Source organism: Rattus norvegicus, chromosome 10, assembly GCF_021556685.1.
Source record: "Rattus norvegicus strain SHRSP/BbbUtx chromosome 10, alternate assembly SHRSP_T2T, whole genome shotgun sequence".
NCBI classification, from domain to species: domain Eukaryota; kingdom Metazoa; phylum Chordata; class Mammalia; order Rodentia; family Muridae; genus Rattus; species Rattus norvegicus.
In genome coordinates this window covers 74624099-74650496 of record NC_141543.1, presented here as the reverse complement: position 1 = coordinate 74650496, position 26398 = coordinate 74624099, and the positions used below count along the sequence as shown (strand labels likewise).

General features: G+C 47.6%; 1 protein-coding gene and 1 long non-coding RNA gene across 30 annotated transcripts in view; one reads left to right on the top strand and one right to left on the bottom strand.

The window, feature by feature from the left end:
- Nucleotides 1–4196, bottom strand: part of Hnf1b (HNF1 homeobox B) — a 55128-nt gene extending 50932 nt beyond the window's left edge. For 3 of the 24 annotated variants that reach the window (NM_001308148.1, NM_013103.2, NM_001308149.1), the window contains exon 1: nucleotides 2576–3070. In NM_001308148.1, the coding sequence (NP_001295077.1) occupies nucleotides 2576–2919 (344 nt within the window). In that variant the 5' untranslated portion in view covers nucleotides 2920–3070. Of the gene's footprint in view, nucleotides 1–314; nucleotides 1942–2575 lie in introns of those variants that run through there. The other 21 variants (XM_087570011.1, XM_087570016.1, XM_087569996.1 and 18 more) reach the window with 16 other exon arrangements.
- Nucleotides 3218–25182, top strand: LOC148003015 (uncharacterized). 6 transcript variants are annotated; one of them, XR_015631267.1, is made up of 4 exons: nucleotides 3245–3459; nucleotides 5327–5389; nucleotides 18795–19246; nucleotides 24341–25179. It is a non-coding gene; the product is annotated as an uncharacterized LOC148003015 (long non-coding RNA). The 6 variants fall into 6 exon arrangements; XR_015631268.1 differs by lacking the exon at nucleotides 18795–19246 and adding an exon at nucleotides 6776–6877 and having other exon boundaries at nucleotides 3392–3459; nucleotides 24341–25180; XR_015631264.1 differs by lacking the exon at nucleotides 18795–19246 and having other exon boundaries at nucleotides 3237–3459; nucleotides 24341–25182.
- Nucleotides 25183–26398: the final 1216 nt, after the last annotated feature.

Sequence of the window (26398 nt, the reverse complement as noted above, 5' to 3'; positions counted from 1 at the left end):
TATTCTACGTGCCTAAAAAAAAGACCAACAACAAAACCACCTAGTGTAATAGTGGTTCCGGGAAAGGAGGAATTAACAGCGAGATAATTAAGAAAAAGAAAAACAAAACAAAACAAAAACCGTTGAGACAAAACCTTGAGGCCCGGAATTAAAAGATTTGAACTGGAGGTAAGATGGCGTAGTTACACCTTATAAAAGAAAAAAAAAACTAAAAAGCTAAAAAAACCTCTTGGATCCTAGAATGTCCTTCATATTCCCTAAAGGAGAGCTCTGAGGCCCAAGTAAAGAGTTATTAGGAAACACAGTTTCCTCACCAGGATAAGTTCGGGGTAGTGAGAAGCGCTCGGCTTTTGTAGAGCCAGCGCAGGTGTCAAATGCAAACCCACAGTGGCCACAATGTCTGGTTCGCTCCTTCCTCAATGGTGACTTTGCTGCCCGGGAACAGAGAATCCCTGGGCCCCAGCTCACGGGGAACCATGAGCCTTGGTCTCTAGGGCACACCAGCCTCCGGTCACAGCCGGGGAGCACAGGATACCGCAGTTTGCAACCTTCCTCTCTGGCTAGGCTCTTCCAGACAGGGCGAAGGCGACCGGGCGCTCCGACGAGTGACCCCCCTCCCCCGCACACCTTTCTTTTCTTTCTGACTTACGGGGAACAAGGGGGTGGAGCGGGGAGAGAAAAACAAAAGAGAGTGCCTGGTACCCTGTAGTCGGCTGTGCAGTGACCTGAGAGCCGCTAGCAATTTCTTGAAAAATTACTTTAATAAAGTCGGACGCTCCAGGCCCAGGGGAGGGAAGGCGGCACCAGCTTGCGAATGGGACAAAGCTTCAGGGTGTGTCCTGGGTCCTCACCCCAGCTACAGTCTGAGCTCCTCTCCTTCTGCTCCCCATGGCTTGGGGGTGGGAAGAAGGCCCAGGTCCTAAGACTCCCGATTCCGACTGGCTCTGCACCCGCAGAGCTCTGCGGGTGTCGGCTTCCTGGAGCAACCCGGGGACCTGGGGGAGCTCCCCGTAGCTCCGTGCGTGTGCCCTGCGAGCACCCCCTCCTGCGTTTTGATTTCCTTCCCTTTCTAAGCCGCGTTTACAACTTCACCAATGAATAACCCGCCTCTCTTTTCAACCTAATCACGTTCTTTGTGTACTTTCTGTTGATGATTTATAGAAATAAATTAATAACACCCCAACTCCACGTGCTGAAGTTTATGTTACATCTCTGCTGTGTCCAGCCCGGCGTGGGGACCACGGTGCAGAGGCGCCCTAGGCCTCCTGGGCTTCCTTAAGTCGGCTTCCGAAGTGAGCTAGACGTGGCTCTCAGGAGGAAGGACCTAGGCCCCAGGGGGCTGGCGACTGACTGAGCCAGGCCCCTGGACAACTTCCCTGCCAGCCTGTCGTCCCAGACCTTCCGAGGAGCTCGGTACCCCAGTCTGTACTCTCTATGCCTGGCACCATCCAGGCCCCTAAACCCAGCCAGCGAGAAATCATTGCTACATGGAGAAACAGCAACGAAAAAAGCCCAAGCTTCTGAACTAGAGCAATAACATTTTAGGGGGTTAAAAATATATATATTTTTTAGAAGTTCTCCAGATTGCTTTGGCTAGAGGGCAAGTGGCCGGGTCCCCAAAGCGCAAATTCAAATGCAAGGTCATATCCCACCCGAAACGCGCGCTGCGGGAGAGGAAGCCGAGCCGCTGAGGCCACCGCAGTCACTCCGGAACTCTGAAACTTTGAAGCCGCAGGGCTTAAGAGTCAAGAGGCCACGCGAGGGGCTCCTTTCTGAAGCCAAGTGGCCCCGGAGCGACGTGTAGTCTAAGGGAGCTGCTTGGCTCCTTGGATAATTAGTAACTAGCTGTCAAAGCGTAGGCCCGGGAGAGAGGACCGGCAAGTGATCGCAGCCACCCGAGAGACCGCCAGCCAGCCTGGGTTCCCCCAGGACCGCTGGGGTGTCGCTAGTAAGATGCGTACACGCCCACCTTTGCAAAAAGGGGTGGTGGTCTTAGAAGCACGTTCCCCACTTATTCTCTCTCCCTTGCGTTCGTGGTTCTTTTGCCCGGCACTGGTGACCCTACTGCAAACTTTCCACCTCATAATTCTAAACCTGGAGCTCACACTGGCGCTGCTAGGACCCAACCAGAGAACTTGCTTCCCAGGCCTCGGCCACCGATGCTGTCAGGCCCTCTGCAAAGAACTGCAGGTCTCTGGGAGAAATGCGTGGCTTGAGGTTTGGGAAATGTGGTGGGTTCTGGGGGAATCGCAGCTGTATCGCTGCACCCACCTGCCCCTCTGGTCATGTGACCTAAGGCTCCGCACCTTCGGTTCTCCTGCCTGGGTACCGCCAGCAAGGTGCTTGGGTCCAAGCTGCCCGCCTAGGTAGAGGCAGATGAAGCCTCGAGGTTCCTGGTCGCCCGGCGGAGGGCCAGGTTCAGTTGTTAGCAGAGAAGCGGAGCGCCCCCGGGATATTTTTCCTGTGGGAAAGGGGCTTGTGGGACAGCAGTCTGCACCGCATGGCTCTGGCCGGGACCGGGGACTCCAGAGACTGCGCGGGCTCCAGGGCGTAACTCGCTCGCTCGCTCGCTTACCTGAGCATCCGGTCCACCTCGGCCCGCTGCTCCGCGGCCTCCTCGGTGTTGAGCGCCTGGAGCTCTTTGAGGATGGGAGGAGTGTCATAGTCGTCGCCGTCCTCTGAGCCCTCGTCCCCAGACAAGCGGCCCTTGGCGTGGCCATTGGTGAGAGTATGGAAAACCGGCTTGGTGTCGAGATCCGCCCCGCTCCCGGGGGACAGGGGCAGTGTCTCCAGCTTCACCCCGAAATTCGGGGACGGCAGTAATTCCTCCAAGGCCTGGATCAGCACTTCCTTGGTGACTCCGGAGCTCAGCAGGGCACTCAGGAGTTCTTGCTGGAGAGACGTGAGCTTGGACACCATTTTCCAAGAACGGAAAAAGAAGGGGTTGTGGGGATGGGTGGGTGTGAGAGAGGAGGGTGGAGGGGAGTTTTACAAAGAACCCCAAGTCCTGGAACCCCTCCACCCTTTAGCTTTCAGACACCTGTTACTCTCTGGGGTCCCGGAGACTCCTCCGAGAGGAGTCAGAAAACTTCTAACTTGCCATGATCGCCACCATTAGGCCATATAAGATATGCAAATGAGTGGGAAGGGCTCGGCTTTCGGCAAGATGCAAATGGTGGTGGGGAGGGGGAAAAACCGAGAAAGTGGGAGAGCCTAAGGGACAGTCCAACGGAGCCAGAGACTTGGGCCGGGATTGGGACTTGCCAGAGCCCATTGTACTCACGCTGGGGGGCTCCAAATCTTCTCTACCGATTCTGTTTATCAATCAAACTTTAGGTGACCTTTGGACTTTAAAGCAAGTGGCTTGCGGCCTAGGCTGGGTGGGGGTGGGGGGGCCTTTCCACTGGCGACAGGTTCGGCTTTAGTCCAGAAAGAAGAAACTGCGCTTCTGGGTTTCAGGTGAGAGAGCTGGAGAAAGTTGGGGTGCCTTGGAAAGGGGGAGTGGGGGAGGATGAGGAGAGCAGAGAGTCTCCAAGGTGTCTTCAGGTAGCAAGCCTGGAGATGTAGCCAGAATCCGATCGTTTGGGAATGGGCGCCAGTTAGAACGAATTGGAGGGACCCCATTTCTTTTTTTTACCTCGGTTACTGTTCTCCAGGCCCCCCTCAGATGGCCTGGTAGTTTGGATTTGCAGAATTGCCTGACCGGGGCCGTGCGTTGTTAGCGTGCTAGAGGCCTGCGGGACCCTTGAAAGGAGACACCGATTCATTTATGGCCAGAGGGAGTAGCGAAAGTGGAGCTCTGCGGCTGCGGGACTGCACCAGCCACTTGCCCCGCCAAGCCAAGGGGGAGCAGGATTCCTGGGGCTCGCCCTCTGCCTAAACCCGGAACATAACCGCGCCAGGGCTCTGCACCCAAAACTAGGGCTGCGGAATCTCCTTTCTAGTAGTGAGTGCGTAGCTTGACCAGTGGCTCGACTGACTATTGCAGCTGTGGGCTACCCAGGCCCACTTTTTCAGGTTCTTAATTCTAGGATGTCCGCTGTGCCGGGAGTCGCGCTCTATAAGCACAAGTTCACTGTGGTGGCGGCGGCAGGAGTCTTGTATGACACCTAAAGCAGGCACCCCCAAAGTCATTGAAGAAAAAAAAATTATTTTTCCCACCCAGGTCTGGCCCGGAAGGAAGCCCTGAGCCTTTCGGCAAGGCAGGAGTTTCGGTCCTACATTTCCCCTGGGACCCAGAGAGGAAGGAAGGAGGCACAGGCCGCACCCAGACCTCCAGGCTGGGACCTGACCTGCGGGGAAAGGCTCTGCTTAGATCCACACACACACTCCCGGGGCAGAGGCCATTTTGAACCTCGGTTCCCTCATTTGTGAAATATTCTCCTAATATTCAGGAGGCAGGAAGGCTGTAGACACTGAGGAAGACCACCTGTGCAAAGCTGGCTAACACCTGTGTACACACTTCCCAGTCTGTAAAGACCGGAGGCCGCCGTTGCCAGTGGTCAAACCTAGTCCACTGCAAGCTTAGGGTTCTTAGAATCGGAGACGCTGGGGTTGGAAGAACTGGGCAAAGGACAAACGTTCAGAACCGGTCGGGAGGGCAAAGGAACTTCGATGGACATTCTCTTACTGCGTGCACTTTCAAACACAACCAGTTGGGAGGAACTGTGGTTGGGTCAGAGATAGAGATGAATATTAACGAGGGATAGGCTGGCAGCCCTTGTCTGCTAGGCACAGGATCAGACCTCCCGATGGTGCGTAGACTCTGCTGGTTTTGATTCAGTCTGGTTAGGGTGACGATTCACTGAAAGACAGCTGGTGGCAGGTGCTAGGTACCTGGATCACCTGTGGGAAGGGAGGACTCTGGGAGCAGGAAGGAGGTGGTTGTATGCATGGGATCCCACGCAAGGTTTGCACCTATTGCTGTTTATCTGAGAAAGGGGTCATAAGTTCACAGAAGTGGGGGCCCTTCATTTCACCTTCTTGCTTCCTAGTTTGTTGTGACAGGTGACAGATCCCTGATTCTTATGGTTGTGCCCAGTAGGAGGACTCTTTCTGCCTCACAGCTCCAAACAGAATAATGAAGTGTTCCGAATAAATGTCTTTTTGTTTCTCCTGTCTCTTACTTAATATCATCATGACTGAAGTAATGAACATCGGTTTCTGTCTTGAGCTGGGAAAACCCATTAAAAAGCCACCATCACCAGCACTGCCCACTAATCAATGCAGTTTTAATTTGTAGCCCTAACTGTGCTGTGCCACCAGATACTCAAACCTCTCCCTCTCAAAAAACTCCAGTGTTAACCCCTTCTTCCCCCACCACCAGCCACCCATGTGAATGAACAGGAAGCTGCACTTCGAGTCCAGGGAACAGCTTATGAGAGTGCAGGTAGGTCTTCAAGGTGTTCATACCCTGAGATTGTCCTACCCAGACTCTTCATTTACTCAGAGCAATATAGGGCACTATCAAGTAATTGCAATTACAGATGTGTGTGCAGATGGGATGCCCATGAACATGTAATTATTATTTTATTTTCAGTTTTTATTTGTATGAGTGATTTGCTTGTGTGTATGTGTGTGCACCACGTGTGTGCCTGATGCCCTTGGAAGACAGAAGAGGGTGTTGGATCCCCTGGAACTGGAGTTACAGGCAGTTTTAAGCTGTCATGTGGATTCCTGGACTAAAACCTGGGAATGGGGGTGGGGGATTTAGCTCAGCGGTAGAGCGCTTGCTGGGTTCGGTCCCCAGCTCCGAAAAAAAAAAAAAAAAAAGAAAAAGAAAAAGAAAAAAAGAAAGAAAGAAAAAACCTGGGAATGGGGGTCCTCTGGAAGAATAGCCAATGCTTTTAACCACCAAGCCATCTCTCCATGTTTATTTATTTTTAATGTGAGTGTGCCTGAATGTCTGTGTAGTATGTGTATGCAGTGTCTAGCGAGGCCAGAAGAGGGCATCTGATACTGGAGCCCGGGTTACAGGTGGTTGTGAGCCTCAGTGTGGGCACTGGAACCGAATCCAGGGTCTCTGCAAGGGCAGCAGGTGCTCTTAACTATTAAACCATTTCTCCAGTCCCCCATTCAAAATAATTTATTTTTATTTTATGTGTAAAAGTGTTTTTAACTGCATGTATGTTTACATATCACATGTGTGCTTGGCGCTTTTAGAGACAGAAGTGGGTACTAGATCTCCTGGAATAGGAGTTACAAACAGTTGTGATCCACCTCGAATCAAGCCAGAACTCCTGCAAGAGCAACTCGTGCTTTTAGCTGCTGAGGGATTCTCTTGAATTCCCGAAGAGTCTATGTTTTTGTTTTTGACTTGAAACTCACTATGTAGGCCAGGCTAGCCCTGAACTCCTGGGATCCACCTGCATCTATTTCCCTCGTACTGGGATTAAAGGTGATTACATCAGCAGGACTTGTATATATTGTTCTGTGTGTGCATATTCCTGTACATAAATTATACTTTAATTAGGAGAATAATTTTTTTCCAAAGCTGTTTATGGTGGCACTTTCGAGGTAGAAGCAGAAGAATCAGAAGTTCAAGCCCAGTTTGGGAGAGTTCGAGGCTTGCTCTATGAAACCCTGCCTCAATCAACAACATGAAAGGAATTCCAATGTATACAGTGGTGGTCATTAACTTGTTTACCAATTGTTTATAATTGGTTAGTGATCTTCTAGAATCTTTTCTATTCACCACATATATAGTCCATTATTATTAAAATCCATTGGGTGGCCAGGTGGGGTGGTTTATGCCTCTAATCTCATCTCTGAGCAGGAGGATCCAGAGTTTGAGGCCAGCCTGGACTACACAGCAAGAACTTGTCTCAAAAATGAAAACCAAGCCAAACAAAAACCTAGAAATGTAGTAGGTTATCAGGTATGTCCCAATAGTCAACAATCCTTTCTCATGAATGGTTAGATAGTAAATATTTTAGGCTCTATGGGCATTCAAGTCTCTGTGGTGGCAACTACTCAATTCTGTTGCATACAATGCACAAATGAGTATCTGTAGTTGTTCCAATAAAACTTTATTTATTTAAAAACATCGGCTGCCGTGTGGTAATGGGGCCTGCTTTACCTTTAATCCTAGCACTTGAGAGGCAGAAGCAGGTGGAGGTCAGAGTGAGTTCCAGGACAGCCAAGGCTACACAGAGAAACCCTGTTGGGTGTGTGTGCTTGGGGGGTGGGGTGAGAAAACAAAAACAAACAAACAAAAAACCCCACACAATAACAACATTGGCTGACAATGTTTTTGGTTCATGGGCCACACATCATTAAACCTGGGTAAGTGCTTCTGTAGGTCAGGACCTGTGTTTACAAATCGACCTTAAAATGGTCTCCTGTCCTTTCTTCCCTCTCCGGGATGAGGAAGCAGATGCCTTATTTGGGAGGAGAAATGACTTTCCAAGAAATATAACCCAGGACATTAGGAAGTCCTGGAGACAGATGCACCAGCTCCTTTCTGGGAATGCCTAGTTTGACTTGGATACATTATTCTAATTCTTTTTGTTTTTCTATCATGAACATGTGGAAGTGTTGATGACAATGGAATTTATGCCTCATCCAGTTGCTGGAAGAGTTCAATGATTTGGCTCAGAGAAATATCTTGAATGGGTCAGCTCCAGCAAGACTTGAATCAAGTGCTTGCTCAGTCATAACTCATAGCTCAGGAGTTCTCTCTCTCTCTCTCTCTCTCTCTCTCTCTCTCTCTCTCTCTCTCTCTCCCTCTCTCTCTCTTCCTCTCTCCCTCTCTCTCCCTCTCTCTCCCCCTCTCTCCCTCTCTCCCTCCTTTCCTCTCTCTCCCTCTCTCTCTCTTCCTCTCTCTCCCTCTCTCTCCCCCCTCTCTCCCTCTCTCCCTCCTTTCCTCTCTCTCCCTCTCTCCCTCCTTTCCTCTCTCCCCCCTTTCCTCTCTCCCTCTCTCCCTCTCTCTACCTCTCTCCCTCTCTCCTCTCTCTCTCCCTCTCTCCCTCTCTCCTCTCTCTCTCTCTCCCTCTCTCCCTCTCTCTCTCTCCCTCTCTCGCTCTCTCCCTCTCTCCCTCTCTCTCTCCCTTCCTTTCCTTCTTTTCTAACTACCCAGCATGCAGTTAAGCTCACTACCAACACTGCTAAATATTCCCTATGCGTGAAGCCCTTTGAATGAATCAGCAAATCCAAACCTACATGGCCCACCCCCCACCTTTCAAAAAAAAATCACTTCCAGCTCCAAGCCCCTATTCCCCAGACCTGCTGCTATGAAATCACTTAGCCAGGGAAACTCCTAAGGGCAGACATTTCTTGTCTTTTGATTCAACAACCCACATTCTCCTGCTGGGTCATTTTTAGAAATAGGGTGTTTCCAGTAGCTTGTAAAAGATTAAATTAAAAACCAGCAGTCTAGTATGATATTAAACTAATAAATACTACACCTAGCATAGAGAACCTTCATTACAGAACAGTAGAGCACACTGCTTCCTCCCTCTGTAACACCTGTATCAAGACTGATGGTGAGCCCAGCACACAGTGGATAATCCTTGGATGTTTATAGAATATATCATGGGTTCTGCATATAGTAGGTATGCCATGGCTATTTATTCATAATGATATGATAGGTCAAAGTGTAAAGGAAACAAAAACCTGTAACTTTTACCAACATTTCTTGGAATCAGTCCTCAGAGTACTATTAAATTAAGTTCTGAGAGTTTGCTTTGAGGTTCTAGCAGGTGAGTGCTGCTACCCTTAAACCCTTGACTCAAGACTTATTTTCTGTTAGGAGCCGGTTTTTCTTCCAGCACATAGCTACTGCAGGGAAGCACATGGCATGGTGAGGAAGAAAGGAGACAGTCCACTAGCCAGCCAGATCAACCTCTTAACCCAGGTGGATCACCCTCAAACATCCAAATGTGATGGGATTGTGTGTGTGTGTGTGTGTGTGTGTGTGTGTGTGTGTGTATGCGCGTGCTTATTGAAAAGTTTTTAATATTAAAATTTATTAAAAAATACATATAAGCTGAATCACCTAGCAAATGAAGTAAGGTCTGGACTATGGAGATGGCTCAGTATGTAAAGGCACCTGCTGTGGAGCTTAAGAATGTGAGTTTGATCCCCAGGACCCACAAAGTGAAAAGAGAGAGCTGAATTCTGCAGGTTGTCCTTTGATGTCCACCCTCAGGCTGTGGCACAATTATACCTCAACACACACACACACAGACACCCACCCACCCACACACACACACACAGATACACACACACAGATTCACAGACACACAGATTCACAGACACACAGACACCCACACACACAGACACACACACACACACAGATACACACAGACACACACACAGACACCCACACACACAGACACACACAGACACAGACATAGACACACAGACACATACACAGACACATATACACACACACACAGACACACACACAGACACACAGACACACACACACAGACACACACAGACACAGACATAGACACACAGACACATACACAGACACATATACACAGACACACACACACAGACACACAGACACACACAAATAATAAAAAAATAATAATAAAGTTTTAATGAGATAAACTGTCAAGTCACTCCCACACTTTTCCTCTCATAGACCTGTAGAACTGGATGCACCCTTCTCACTTTGATAGGGAGGAAACAAAAGCCCCAAGAGGGTAAGACTTGACCCAAGACCCTACGCATGGCTATGGCCTGGAACCTGCGATTTGAATTGAAGACCATCAAGGCCCTACTAAGCAATTATTTCCTAATGGCACTGTCCATATGCCAGGCTGAGCACAAGGCACAGCCTAGGTGTAGGAATAAGGTCTCTGAGTAAGACACAAATGTTGCCCATTTCACACCTCAGGCCACACTCTGGAAATAGAATGGCTCTTCCTTATTTCTGCTTCAGAAAATGTGCCAGGAAAGGGCCTGTCGAATGAGCTAGGCATCTCTACCCATTAGCATTTCCCTGTGTCTCCGTCCTTTAACCCTGGAGTCTTAGTTCTGAGTAGCTGTCTACACTCTGCCTACAGTGCCTGGTGAGGGTTCTGGCTGCGACTTGTCCCCTGTACATGCATGTGGCCACTCATCCTTGCACTAAGAGATGACCAAGGTACCCTTTTATGCCCCCGTGACCAGATGCAGACTCAGCTCTCAGGCCTGGGGGTAAAGAGCCTCTGCGGATGCTGACTCAGCCAAGCAAACATTTCCTAAGTGTGAGTCACATGCTGGGCAGTGTGTTAGGGGTCTGGGATCATTTGGGACAAGTTAGATTCAATTTCTGCTGTAAACTGAGTTGGGATGAGAGATACAGACAGGTGTGCATTTCTTTTTATGCTGGGTGGGAGGAAGCAGGTTTTACAATGTAAAGCAGTTATCCATTTACTCCTTATAGCTGTCCCCAGGGCAGCATTCTTCTTTCTAGTTTCCCTGTCTGTCTGTCTGTCTGTCTGTCATCTATCTATCATCTGTCTATCATCTATCTATATCTATCTATCATCTATCTATCATCTATCTATATCTATCATCTATCTATCTACTATCTATCTATCTTTCTATCATCTCTCTATATCTATCTCTCTATCATCTATCATCTATCTCATCTATCATCTATCTATATCTATCATCTGTCTATCATCTGTCTATCATCTATCTATATCTATCTATCATCTATCTATCTATCATCTATCATCTATCTCATCTATCATCTATCTATATCTATCATCTGTCTATCATCTATCTATATCTATCTATCATCTATCTATCTATCATCTATCTATATCTATCTATCTATCTATCTATCTATCTATCTATCTCTATCATCTATCTCATCTATCATCTATCTATATCTATCATCTATCTATCTACTATCTATCTTTCTATCATCTCTCTATATCTATCTATCTCTCTATCATCTATCATCTATCTATATCTATCCCTATCTATCTATCTATCTATCTATCTATCTATCTATCTATCTATCATCTGTCTGTCTTTCTGTCTGTCTGTCTACCTATCCCCCAAAGGAAGAAGCAGGATTCTAGCACCGAAGAAAAGCTCAACAGCATTTCAGGCAGAAAGAAAAGCTGAACCAAAGCTTAGCTTTGAAAGCAGGCAAGAAGGGGATGGGTGTGGGGCCATCTGGCATCGTGGATCAGGGAGACACCAGATACTAAGGGCGGAGCTGATGATGACCAACAGTGACTGCCAGGCCAGTGCTTCTGAACTGCTCCCAATGGGTAATGAGAACTTTGAAAGTTTTCATGAAGGTGTGTTTTTAGAAATGGCTCATTAGGAGCTGGATGTGGCTGCACACACCTACAATTCCAGCACTTGGGTGCTGGAGGCTGGAAGATCAGGAGTTCAAGGCCAGCCTTGGCTACATAGAGTTTGAGGTTAGCCTGGTTATACAAGACCTTTCTAACATCAGTAACTGTGGTGGTGACTGCATGCCGCGTGCTTTCATCACTTTGCAGAGACTTGTGTGGTAATCTTGGGTGATTCTTAGGGACCTGTGGTCCATTTTACCAAATCAGAGGGCAGAATAGGGACGTGATTTCTGATCTTTTTTTCTGGAGTTAAATATGTCAAGATTCAGCCTTCAGACTCACTAATTACACATAGAAATGTCATTTAACCTGTGGGTGTCTTATTGCTGTGAAGGATTTCTCTTGTTGTAAAGAGACACCATAACCAGGGCAACTCCTATAAAGGAAAACATTTAATTGGGACTGGCTTACAGTTTCAGAGGTTCAGTCCATTGTGATCATGGTGAGAAGCATGGTGGCATGCAGGCAGATGATGCTGGAGAAGGAGATAGGAATTATATATTTTGATCTGCAGGCAGCAGAAGGAGACTGTGAGCCTCACTAGGTATGGCTTGAGCATAGAAGACTTCAAAGTCCACCCCCACAGTGATACACTTCCTCCAGCAAGGCTATCTCCTAATAGTTCCACTCCATATGGGCTTATGGGGGCCAATTACATTTGAACCACCACACTGGGCCTCAGTATTTCCATCTTTAAAATGGGGATGGAGCAATGGCTCTGTTGGTAAAGTGCTTAGTGTACTTGCCTGAGGACCTGGATTTTGATCCTAGCACCTGTGTCAAAGTATGGCTTTGGATTTGTCGTCTTACTGGGGTGTGCTCACTGGTCAGGCAGACAAGTCAATTGCCTAACTGGAGGCTCAACGTGATACTTTGTGTCAAGAAATAAAATAAGTTGGAGAGAAATAGAGGAAGACACCTGACACCAGCCGCTCACTCCCACATGCACGCACACCCAGGCAGGCATAGAAGTGCACAGGACACACACACACACACACACACACACACACACACACACACACACACACGGGGGGGAGAGAGAGAGAGAGAGAGAGAGAGAGAGAGAGAGAGAGAGAGAGAGAGAAAACCACTGACATTTCTTTTAAATGTAAATAATAGTAAGATCCACCTAGGAGGAAGGCTGTGAGGAAGAAGTGACTCAACACATGTATAAGAATTGGAAGACACTTGTCCAGGCTGCATGGCACATCTACAGGCAGAGGGACCCAAGGGCATCTTTGACAGGGAGTATCCAGGGACCATCTGCCTTCCTAGGAAGGAGGTGGTGAAGGTTCGTTGGCAGAGCAGGTGCAGTTAAAACTGAGAAACCAGGCGAGCACCCGTTCCTGGTATTGGTACTAATTAACCTATGTCACGCTCCACTGTGCCGATCTTTTGTGTATAGTATAAAACTAATGTAAAAACAAAGGAGTTGACAAACATGAAGGAGGCTTAAGATTTCCTCCCATCTCTTCTGTGTATTCTCCTGCACATCGCCACTTGGAGACTCCTATCCTCCGGCACAAAATTGGCAACGTTTAGTGGTCTTGTCTTTTTCAGGTTAGCAGAGGAAGGGGTGGGCTTCCTGGGGACTTTTCATGCACAGATGCCATCCCACGTTTTATGTTCCTTTAGAAGACTGTCATCTTATTTACATCATGTGCATACGTGTCTGCTTACATGGGCATCACCTGAGTGCCTGGTACCCCAGGAGGGTAGAAAAGGGTATCAGATGCCCTGGAACTGCAGTTGCAGGAGCTTATGTGGGTTCTGGGAGCTGAACCTGGGTCCTCAGCACAGCATCCTGTGCTCTGACCACCGAGTCGTCTCTTTAGCCCCTTATTTTACTTTTGGATAAACAGAAACCTACATAGAAGTTATCAGATAGCTACTTCTCAGGAACCTTGAAAAATCTGAAGAAAAAAAATGTGTGTGCATATGTGTGTGTACACGTGTGTGTGTGTGTGTGTATGCGTGTGTGTGTGTGTGTGTGTGTGTGTGTGTGTGTGTGTGTGTGTGATTATTTAACAGTAAGAGAAGCCGGGAAGGGGGAGAAAGATACTGAAAAAAAGAGAAAAGGCAATAAACTTTAAAAAAAGGATCAAAGTAGGAGATAAGGGAGGAAGGAGAAAAGATTAAAAGGAAGAGAGGGAGGTCAGAGCAGAGGAGAAGGAAAAGGGAATCAAGGAAAGGGAGGGAGGGGAGAGGAAGGGAGAGGGAAAGAGAGGGGAAGAGAGGGGAGGATAAGGAGGGGAGGAGGGGAGAAATGCCCCTAGATGCCACTGCTCAGAGGCGGCTGTCCAGTTCCAGCCCAGCCTTTGCGCAGAGCCCTTTTGTTTCCAGGAAGGGGGGTCACAGTCTATAGGTAGCACCCTGGCCTCTTTCCACATGCTCAAAACCACCTGGCATGGACATTGCTTTCTGGTCCGCATCTCTTTCCCTATAGCTAGTTTCCCTCGGTGGCCTCTCTCGACAGTTGTGTCAGCAGCGGTGGAGAACTTGACCTTTCCCATCCTTGGCCCACACACCTCATTAATTTTTCTGTGCACCTGGTGCTGGCCACGATGGAGCGGTGAAGTGGCCGGATCTGCGGAGAAAGGAGCAGTGCTCAGTTCCCAGAAGCTAGGCCTGAGAGTTCACTGGAGTTATAGGGTCATGCTCCAGGATCCTTGGACCTTTGATATCAGAACATTGTTTAGAAAAACAATAAGTCTCATAGATGCATAGCGACTCTACAAATAGAAAAGAAAATAATGTAAAAAAAGTACTAAAATAATGAAATGAAAATACACTCAATGCTCACTGGATGAAAATTATTTTGGATTTGATGGAGCCCTGGACTGGATTATTTAGACTGAATTAGGAAAAGGCGAACCTTTGCAATAATACCCTGATGTAGGAAGTGGTCAGTGTCGCTGGGCCTGGTGGCTTAGGCCTATAACTCCGGTTACTTGGGAGGGCAGGGAAGGAGGATCATAAGATCAATGCCTGCCTGGGCTCAGGGTGAGTTTGAGGTAAGGTTGGTGACTTAGTGAGACTGTCTTGAATAAAATGAGCAAACAGCTGGAGCTATGGCGTAATGGCGGATGCTTCCTTAGCAGGGCAAGGCTCCAGGCGGGGAGGCTGAAGCAATGGGGCTCTAGAACTTAAGACCATGGTCACAAGGTGGGTACTCGGTGCTGACCCACTCTCTGTTATCACAGCTGCACTGCTCCTATGTGTCCCTTTGACTTTATTTGGGAAGTTCTGTCACTTGCCTAGGTGCTCTGGTAAAGTCATTCCTTTTAGACAATGGGATTTAGTTCCTGTTCATTAAGGACCAATGGGAAGAAAGACATAGTCTAGTCTATGGGAGCCCTCATTAAAACAAAACAAAACGAAACAAAACACCCAAACTTATCAAAGATTACAAATGCAGGGCTGGAGAGACAGCTCGGTTAGGAGCTCTTGCTACTCCTTTCCCAGGGGACCCGGCTAGGTTCTGACCCCAGCATCGGTCAGGCAGTTCATAACTATCTATCCAGCTCCAGTGGATTTAACAACTCTGGTCTCCACAGGTGCTTGCACACGCACAGAGATACACATATACACATATACACAGATACACACATACACACTCACATATACACATTTGCTTGTGCACACACACAACACACATACATATACATACACACAGATATACATACAGATACACATACAAGCACATACACAGATACATACACACACACAAATATACATACACACACACTCACATACACACAGACACACACATACAAACACACACACACAAACCTGACTTTAGACACACACACACACACAGATACACTCAGACACATATACACATATACACAGATACACAGATACACACGCACACACTCACTCACATATACACATTTGCCTGTGCACACACACAACACACATACACACATACATATACATACACACAGATATACACATATACAGATATACATACAAACACACACACAGATACACATACAAACACACACACTCACATACATACAGACAACACATACAAACACACAAACCTGACTTTAGCCACACACACACACACACACACACACACACACACACACACACACACACCTGACTTTAGCCACAACAAAAATACACCATTTTTTTTTTTAAGGTTTGGGGAGTTTCTTTGGAAGTCTGCTTTGAGGAAGAAGCCAGCTTGAGCTGTTTTTTTTTTATCCCTCTGATCCCTGCTGGCTGACCAAGGACTTCAGGCTGTTTACACTGTGGGGCTTTAGATATGGTTATTTGTGTGGCATTGTATCGGAGCCTTCAAATATTTGCCGGGAGGTTTGGTGGAAAATGTCTAGACCAATGCAAACACTGCAGGCCCCAGGGCAATCCCAGAAGCTCGAGGGGGTCATTCAAGACCCCAGCTCTATCCGACCAGCATCACAGGGAAGCCCCTCTGATTCTCCTTAGAGGCAATGAGCCCATCAAAGGGTCCACGGCCACTTCCCCTCCCCCCAGATCCTGATTTCCCACTAACCTGATTCATTCATTCCTGATCCCAGAGAGGTACACTTGAGAGCCACTGACCTAAGAATCAGGAGCCTAAACACTAACTCTCGGTTGCCTCCTGCCCACTGGGTCACCAGGGCATGCAAATGACCTCTCTAGGCTCTGGTTTTCTTGGTTTTAATGAAAGCCATTGAGAAAAAAAAAAAGTGGTTTCTAAGGCCCCTTTGAACCAATCTATCTCTTCCTTAAGCACCTCTCAGACAGGGCTAAGAAACCAGGTTTGCTGTGGAAGATTAAGAAAAAAAGAACGAGATGAAGTCTCCTGCCTCTACACTTTTAATGGCGTTCCTCTCTTAGCGACTTCTTGGGCACGCAAAATGTACAGAGTGTAGGGTAGCTAGAGGCGGGTGTGTGTGATAAATCACTTATTCGTGCTCCATATAGTGCAGGGTAAAAAAAATCTGTCACTATGTCTCAAGATTGTGGGCCACCTGATTTCCTGGACAGGCGCTTACATACTTAAATAAACCTCTCACAGCAAGCCAGGAGCTCTATGTGTGGCAAGCACCGTATATGCTGAGCTCTTATTGTGGACCAAAGTCTGGCAGATACCTGCAAGTTCTTTAGCTTGGAAAGCCCCCAGGACAACCTGGTGAGGTAGCAGACTTTACCTGACACCATGAGGATCCATCCCCCCTGGGATCTGAAGCCATTCTTCCGGATCTCTGCTTCTGGGGGTTGCATTTTCAAAGCACAGAATGCCGGGTTTAGAGTTAGGCAGAAGCACAGCCCCCATAGATAATGTGTACCTAATCTCTTGGTTAGAGAGAGAAGTGAGACTTGAAGCCAGGTGTTCTCACTCAAAAAATTAGAACCACTCCCCCCCCCCCCCATCCTGCCCTGCCCTGCTCGATACATTGCTTGGACAGCACACTGGCCGTGACTCTTGTGTTGGAACCCCAGCTCCACTACCCGGCCCCCAACCCTACCCCACCCCTGCACATGGTAGGTGGACACTAATACTGAGCTACACCTGCAGCCTGCTGGCGTGTGTTTATATGTAACAGTTTGGAAACCCTCAGAACGGACACACATACCAACAACGTGCATCCTTGACCCCTTGACCCCTTGCTTTATGCACAGCCTTTTGTTTCTTTTCCTTTGCGGGCTCCATTCACAATTCCATCTTTCTAGAGCCTCATCCTTTCCCATTAGAAGCCATCCTCAGGCCTGAGGCAAATGCTTACGAAACGTTTTAATTAAATTTATTCTTTACTTTGTGTGTTTAGGGTGGGGGGGCACATGCCGTAGTGCACGTGTGGAGATTAGAGAACAACTTCCCTTTCAAGACTTGGTTATTCCCTTCTACTAGGTGGGTCCTCCTTGCTCCTAGGGAGCAAACCCCAGATAGGCAGGCTTGGAGGCAAGCACCTTTACCCATTGAGCCATCTCGCAGGCCCCTGTAGCAAATCATTAGCAGACCCTATCAGCGCCTATCTTCTCCTTATAAGCTGAGGGGCTGGCCGGTCCTCAGGTCCTCATCCACCCCTGCCCCCCAGTCAGGCCGGCCAGTTTTATCTACAATCATCTGTCCTCACATCTGGTGCTTCTCCAGCTTCCTTACCACCTGCAAGGCACAGGAGCCTGAGGGATTGTATTCAATCAATGTTGGATCATGCCTGGCTGATAAATATTCTAATAGTCTCCCAAGTCACCCAGAGCAAAAGCCCTGTGTGCTGCGCCGACTCCAGCTTCTCTGCCTCCTTGCTATTCTTGGAAAGACTCTGACACAGGTCTGCCCCAGGGCCTTTGCATCTGCCATTTCTCAGAGCACTATTCCCTAGCTGCCTGCACAGCCCCCCTTCAAGTCTACAAACTTGTCATTGCCTCCGTGAGGAATTTCCTTCCTATCCTTATTAAAATTTCAGCCTCAATGTTTTAGCTTTATATCCTGGCTTCCCCCCCAACCCCGTTTACCTTTAAAACATTGATCACCACCAGCCAGAATATGAATTGAATCAGCTAATTCTGTTTGCTGTCTGTCCTCCCGACTTTATAGTGCATGAGCCTCACCCGGACAGGGATTATTTTAAGGGGGAAAGTGCTGTGGCTCCTGAGTTGCCATAACCACTGGTGCCACATTTAGTAGAGGTCAGTAGATGTTTGTTGACTGAATATTGAAACTTCCTGCCTCGGCGGGTATCTGCGTTTTGGTTGCTCTTACAGGTCTGCAAGTGAAATCTCTATGTCAGCTCCACCACCACTCCCCTGAGGCTGAGGCTGCTCACTCTTTCCCTGAGCTGCCTCCTACCAAAGGCACTCTCCAAAGAGGCGTGCATGACAAGCTGAAGAAGGCAACTCCCAAGTGTCCTACGTTCTGGGATTTTCCACAGACCGCCACACAAGCCTCATCCCCAGCTTCTGGAGAACCTCCCTACCTTCACAGATCTCACTCTGAGTTTTAATAGTCCCGACTACGAAAGGCTAGCCATTTGGCTTACCGAATATTACTTATTCAAATACATCTGCTTGTTCGAGAAATGCCCATTCTTTTTTTTTTTTTTTTTTTTCGGAGCTGGGGACCGAACCCAGGGCCTTGCGCTTCCTAGGTAAGCGCTCTACCACTGAGCTAAATCCCCAGCCCCGAAATGCCCAGTCTTAAAGAGGTGAAAATGAATCATGGTGAGACGGAGAGCCCAGCGAACACCCCCATCACTGCCGCACATGCCTTCCAACGATCCCCTGAGATTCCAGGACAAAGAGAGGGTCGGGGTACACTTTGTAATTTGCAAAGAAGAGTTGGTTATCCAACTTTCTGCCCAAGACATCTAACAAGTTCTATTTACTTCATTTGTTTCTTTGTTTGGTGTGTGTGTGTGTGTGTGTGTGTGTGTGTGTGTGTGTGTGTGTGTACACATGTGTACTGTGGCATGTTTGTGGAGATCAGAGGACATCTTGAGGGATAAGTTCTCCTCTTCCACTATGTAGGTCCCACAGGTCTTTATCCATGAAGCCATATGCCCAGCTGTGCTTGAGTTAGGGGAGACTTCCGGGGCAGAGGGTAACGCCGCTGACTAAGGACAAAGCATGCCCTTCTGTTTTGTGATGGAGAAGAAACAACTATACAGAAAGACGGTGATTATTCCAAGGAGTACAAGTCCCAGTGGATTCTTCCCCTTGTATAAGGGACAGTCATGTTCACCTTCAAGCACCTGAATTTCCCAGTCACCTCAGCAGGGCCATGTCATCATGAAAGTTCCCACCATTGAGAAGACGAAAGAGAGAGAGAGAGAAGCGAAACTCACCCACCACTTCACCCCCAATGTTGAGTCAGGATGGAGCAACTTTAGAAGTGGCGTGGGTGTCCCACATTAGCAGTCCTCAGAGGTCACCTAGAGCAACCCCCGAAGACATCTGCATTCAGAGAAGCTAAACCACAGGTGGGACATATGACTCTGGGGTCATGGTGCACTGGGAGTATGGCTGGAAAGGAGCCGTGATCCTCACTGGGAGCCTGTCTCAGGCGCTCTGTCCCAGGGTCCTTAAAAGACCTTGGTGAACTGCTGCTGTTACCCTCATGTTCCAGATGAGGGAACAGAGATGCATCTGGCTGAAAGGGTAATGAGGCCAGGGTGGCCTCCGGAGGCCACAGAATATACTTCAAATAGACCTTTGCCCTCTTGTCTCTCTTGCATTTGTTTAAGTGGGGCTTCTGGCTTTCTCTCCATCTTCCCTCAGTGTCACAGTCACTTATACACCAGTTTCACCCTGTCCCTCAGGAAATGGTCTTGTGAACCTGGAAAAATAAAAAACCCACATGGCCTAAATGCACTCAACCAAGTTAGTTTCTTGTACTGTCCCTTCTGTTCCATGCCAGTGTTTCTGTCCAGGGCTAGGGTCAGTTTAGTCAGAGTCAACATACTCCCCCAGAGCCCTGGCTTAGACCGAGAGCAGAGGGTCATCCAGGACAGCCTCTCCAGACCTGCAGTTGCTCTGTGAATCAGTGCTGGATTGCCTTGTCACGCCCCCGCACTGAAGGTGGTTAGGTTATTGGGTTCACTGCAGATCCACGACCAGGAGTCTCGATCACACAACTGCTGCCCGTCTAGAGTTACAGCTGGAATTGTGCGAAAAGTCAAAACTCGTGTCTGTGTTCCTCAGTCTTAGTCCTAAGGGCTTTGGAATTTCATCAAGAACCCAGGGCTATCACCCACTCCACACATTGAACAACAGAGGAGACCCTAATCTTGATGCTAACTAAAACAGTAGCAAACCCTCTTCATTACCATGGGACTGTGACAAGTGACAGTTACATTATGCTTGTCTTTTTTGGAGCAGTTACTGTGGTTACTAGTAGCAACATGCTAAGATCTTTGCAGCTATTGTCTTATTCAACCTGCAACACACTAGCTCACTCAGTAACATTTTTCCTCCCCCAAGCTTGTGTGGCTATAGGAGTAGAGGTGGAATTTGAAGCCAGCCTCCTATACACTCCAACACCGTGAGCTTTGATTCATGTCACCATAGCTCAGCCTTTTGCCCCACTCTAATCCTGTGTTCAAGATTTCTCAAAGCAGGACTATCTTTTAAACCCTTTTCATCTTCTGGTCACCAGGTTTGGGTCCAGGTCAGCGGTTCTCAAATTCTGTTGACACGTCTCATATAATGGAGGGCTGAGATGCGTGATAGATAAAGTGGACCTTCTCATGATCTGTGACCCATTGCCGCCACCCCGACTGGATGTGAGGGGAGCAGTGAACTCTGACCCCAGCATCTTATATTTCGTGGAAAGGGATGGAGGTGTTCCTTGCGCCTCTCTTCCCTCCCTGTGCATGCCCTTTCTGTGGCTAATCTTGCTTTCCTGAGCCTCATCTTAAATGCTAAGGATGAATCCCCGTGAAGATCTGATAGCCAGCTCTTGCTAACCGATGAAGGGTAGAGGGGAGCTTTCTTAATTCCTTGGAACTGTTCCCACTTCCTTCCTAACACAGCCATTTTACCCCAGGGGGGACTCAGGTACCATGAATTCCAAAGCCTTGCCCCACCTTGTGGTGGTGTCTGGGATTTGCCACCATTGTACTTAGGAGACCAGTGGTAAATCCTGAGGATTTGAATCCAGATCCTACTCCTGTTCTCAGATTCCCAGAGTAGAGTCATTTGAACTGGAAAGACTAGAGGTGACCATCACCCTGGCACTACTGTGACTCCCCCTGCTTCTGCTGTGGCTGCAAAAGTCTTACTGTGTGCCTGGCTTGTAGCAACTGAGTTACTTTAATCTCAATTTTCGCCACCTGGAAGTTGGAAACATTTTTGCCATTTTAGAGATGAGGTAATGAAGACTGGAATCATCAGAGCTCCCACTGCTGGCAAGAAGTGGACTGGGAGATGAATCTGAAGTGACAATGACCTTGGGTCTTTGGGTTAGCATCTCCATTGATCTAGGTAATCACGTTCATTTTGCCTGGAGAATGGGTTTCCATGAGCACAAAGGCTCTTTGGAGTACTAAATGAGATGATGCTTGTGAAACAGGAGACAGGAAGGCTGCACACAGTAGGCCCTTGCTTATTCTCACAAAGCCTACCTGACTCCCCCACCCCCTTCTCTTTGTATGTGTATTGTATGTGTTTCTTTGTGTGAATGGATGTGAAGGCCAGGGTCAATGCCAGTGTTTCTATTGCTCCACCTTTTTTTGAGATAGGGTCTCTCACTGAACTTGGAGCTCACCAGCGAGTCCCTAGGATTCTTCTGTCTCTGCCACCCCAGTCCTGGGGTTATAGGTGTACACCCCACAGCTTTGGACTTGGTTTTGGTCCTCCTGCTTGCACAACAAGCCCTTCACTGACTGAGCCATTTCCCCAGCCTCAAGCTTCCAGGTCTGGTAGCTTACCCACAGCCTACTACTCAGTAAGACATAGCCTCTTTCCACTCAGACCATGGGAGCTTCTTGCTAACCATTTACTCACTCGCTCACTCCTTAAAGATTTAGTTACTTTATCTCAGGTGTGGCTGTATGTCTGTATGTACCTAAGTGTGCACCTGGTGCCCATGGAGGCCAGAAGAGGGCATAGGACTCCTCGGAAATGGAGTTAGGTACAGTTGTACGTCATCATGTAGGTTCTGGGAACCAAACCCAGGTCCTCTGCAAGAGCTGGAGGTGCTCTTAACCACTGGGCCATCTCCCCAGCACTCCATTCGGTAATTTAAAATATTATTTTTAAGGGGCATGTGCATGTGTGTATAATATGTATATATACATGTGTGTGTATGCATATGTATATATGTATGAATGAGAGAGAGAGAGAAAGAGAAAGAGGGAGAGAGGAAGAGGGAGAGAGGGAGAGGGAGAGAGAGAGAGAGAGAGAGAGAGAGAGAGAGAGAGAGAGAGAATATGTTTACCTGAAAGCAGGTGCCCCCAGAGTCCAGAAGAGTGTCTGGGCCCCTGGAGCTAGAGTTACAGGCAATTGTGTTGTGATCTATGAGTTGTGGGTACCGGGACCCACCCTTAACCACTGAGATACCATTCCTCCACTCACTCATTCATGGAATGCCTACCGTATGTCACAACATACTGCGTGGGCCCTTGGAACTCAAGCAATTAAGAGTTACATTGGTTTGTTCTGGAAACAAGAAGGTAAGGACAGTAAAGTGGCCTCATGGAGGGTAGAAAAGCCTGGTGACATTTTCTGCCATCTGTACTAGACCCAAGGGACAGTGTTCAGCGTCAAAGCACACCACATTGTGTGCACCTGGAAAGGAACACAGAAGCAGGGCATCAAAGGCAGGTTACAATGAAGACTTAGATAAATGCCTTAAGATTTAGAGGAATGGATGGTCAGAAGACAGAAAATGCCCTCCCTTCAAAGGAAAGTGATATCGAATTGGCAAATGGGTCAGACAAAGCAATCTGAAGGGGAAGGATGTGGCCAAAGGTAGTGTCCTGGAGGTGCATTCTGGTACCCAGTGCCTGTTGCCATGAGGTTGTGGAACTTCTCAGTCCTATTTTGCTACTCACCTTTGTTAGACCTTAGAGGTTCTCTAGAAGTGTAACCAAGAGCAAAGCTTTTGTCAGAGTCAGGCACTGTGTTGGACTCCAGTTTTCAGCCCTGACAGAGTCCCCAACTTCCCAGATTGGAACCTTAAGGTCAAGGCGTTCCATGACTCCCTTAAGCTCCTAAATACAGAAGTCAAAAGGCAGGCCTGGACAGATTAACCTCTAAGGAACAAATTCTTTCTGTCACATGTCATAGTGTCTCTTTTTCCCACTAACAAGGGCTGCAGGGATAGGGCTAGCTTGATGGGGTCCGGAGCATGCTGATCTGAGCTTGAATCCCCAACACCCATGTGTCTTTAACCCAGAATTTGGAGGCAGATAGGCAGCTATCCCAGTAGCTCTCTGGCCATCCAGGTTAGCCATAAGGGCAGCTGCAAGGTGAGTGAGAGATCCTGACTGAAAGCCATAAGGTGGAAAGTAGAGAGAAACAGGAATCTGACACTCTATGCCCTACTCTAGCCTCAGCACACATGTTGAAGGGTATTTACACATGAACACACAGTCACATCACACAGACATACACACATAATCTATCCTCTATCAATTATCTATTCATCTTCAGTAATTTATCAACTGTCTATCTATCTACCTATCATCTATCCATCTGTCTATCTGTCATCTACCTATTATCTATCTATCTATCTATCTATCTATCTATCTATCTATCTATCATTTATCTATCATCTGCCTATCCATCTGTCATCTATCTATCTACTACTATAGATAGTAGTATCTATAACATATATATATATATATATATATATATATATATATATATATATATATCAGGAGAAGGTTTGTCTAGAGTCTGACAAAGTCCTGACCTTGGTACCCCTAACCTATATGGTCAAATAATTTTTTAATGAGCTTATGAATTTTTATGAGGTTCTATTTTTACAATTCTATGTAATGCTCCAGTGCTAGTGGACACAGCAGCACCTGACCTTTCAACTAGCCAGGCACTTCCCTGCCGTGAAGCCCAAAGCCATGGGTTTTCTCCTGTCCGGTGAGGTCCCCTGACCCCTACCCTCCACCATTTGCATTGTGAGTTTATTATTTTAGTCTCCTCCAGCCTATATTGAGAACGAGCTGGCTGTGATTCCCTCCTGGGCACTCAGCAATCCCCAGTGGGGAAGTTGTGGTTTCACCAAGGTGCGGGCATCATGAAACCGAGAGAGAGGTGGTGGCGCAGAGCGTTACCCAAAGGTAGGAGAGAGAAAACTCGCCCGTGCTTTAGTAAACGGAAGCCACATTAGTCTTTTTTTTCTTTGCTTTAAAAAAAAAAAAAGACTCGTTGTTGAGATCTCAATACAACCACATTTAAGGAAATACAAGTATACTAAAGCCCCTACCCTTTCCCTGACTTCTAAAATGCTTGCCTAGCGATTTCCCTCTGTGAGTACTTTCAGTTTTAAAATGACAGTTCGCGAAAATGTCAAACAACTGCTTAATCTGCGCCCATCTCTTTCTCTGAATATTTAGACGCTGCTACGACTCCTCTATGCTACGACTCCTCTATGCTTGTCTCCTGCGGGGACCATGGTGGAGATCCACTCCTGCGATGTCTCGGTGCCAACCAATCCCAGGGGCAGGGGTGGGAAGGACGGAACCATCAGTGCCACCGAAGGTCACTAAGCCTTGTGTCTGCCATTTGCTGTTCCTGACACCTCGACGCAGTTACTGCCTTTGTATTTGCAGCCTCAGTTTCCCCACCGCGAAGCAGATACGCTACAAACACAAGACGGGAGTCGAGAGGGTTAGAAGGAGAGCCTATGCACACTGGATGAGAGAGTGAGCGTCTCATAGCTGCTATTGGAGATGAGCGGTCTCAAGCGCCCTGATGGGCCCCTTTTACAACATTTCTTCTCCTTTGACATTCTTCTTGGGAGAAGAGGCCAGAAGTGGTGCTGCTAAGCTCACAAGTACAGATGTTTTTGTGTTTGTTTTTTTTGTTTTGTTTTGTTTTGTTTTTTAGGATGCATTGCCTATGCCATCCAGGATTTCGGATGTGGTAGTGTACACAGCATTTGATCCAAAGTTAGCAACCGGAGCAGGCTTGAGAGGAGGCCTATTATCATGAGAACTTTGTGAGGACAGCAGGGTCTTCAGGATGAAGGACGAAGCAGGGGATAGGAGCAGGGATTCAGCCGAACAGAGTGCTGTTGAAGAAGATGTCCTGGGTGTGTCTAAGACCATATCCACCACCTGGGCCTTTAGGGATTTGACACTAAAACATGGCTCTTCCCAAACTGACTTCTGCTATTCACCCACGATGGAATTTGCCCAAGTCTTGAGTTTATAGTAAATTTTCTCCCTTCATTCATTTGTTTCTCTGGTTCTTTTCTTGAGGAATCTGGTAAGCTGCAAAAAGAAGGTCCTTGTCAAGTATAGTGTGGGCCAAGCCTGTGACCTCAGCACTTGAGAAGTTGAGGCAGGAAGATCATGAGTTCAAAGCCATTGTAGGCTACATAGTGACCCCTGTCTCAAAGAAAGGCTGGGGATGTGATACAGTGGGAGACCCCTTGTCCCTCATCTAGAACATTCTGGATTTAACCCCAGCATTGGGGGGAAAAAGCCCTCCACTTATCTAATTTTGATCCTTTGGGTGTTTTGTTTTATTTCTTTGAGATGGGGGTCTCTCTACATAGTTCCAGCTCTCCTGGTACTCACTGTGTAGACCAGGCTGGCCTCGAACTCATGGAGATCCAACTGTCTCTGCCTCCAGAGTGCTGGGATTAAAGGTGGGCACCACCACACGTGTGTAATATTGATCCTTATAACCCATCAAAGCTTGGCTTCTCCAAGCCACCAGTTTGCTTGTTTTCCTTCAGGTGTCAGTAAGCCTTGATACACAATTTGCATGCTCTTCTTTGGGGTGTGCAGTTGGGACTGTATTATTTTCACAAATGCCTTGGTATTTATGGCCTATCTCTGCAAGTGGGCAGCATCCAGGTGAGGACAAGAGTCATCTGGGTTCAGGGCTGGGTCTTTTGCCACTACATGTCATCTGAGAGAGGAACCCATGCTGGTGGCCATGCTTCTAGTGATGGATATAGCTTTTGAGCTTTCATGAGTCAGTTCTTAAGTTCTTATGATAACATGCCAAGCAGATTTTAATAAAAGAATCCATCTTTCTGTAGATGCAATCATGGGCCAGAGAGATGGCTCATTGGATAAAGGCATCTATTACCAACCCCCGGGGACCTGAGATTGGTCCCCAGGACCTATTCGACTGAAGGAGAGAACTGACTTCTACAAGTTGTCCTCTGATACACACGCATGCGCGCGCGTACACACACACACACACACACACACACACACACACACACACACCAAATAAATGTACTTAAAGCACTCTATGGGTATCCTCAGGGAAGGTGCCCTTCCTCTCTCCTTGCTCCCATACTAATGTTGAGCATAGCTGTACCATGTGGCCACTGATCTGCCTCTGACTCTGTACTTGGGGTCTATGGTTTAGATCTCCACTTAGCTTAACTTTTTACCCCATTGGTCTTCCAGAAAGGAAGGATTAAATACACA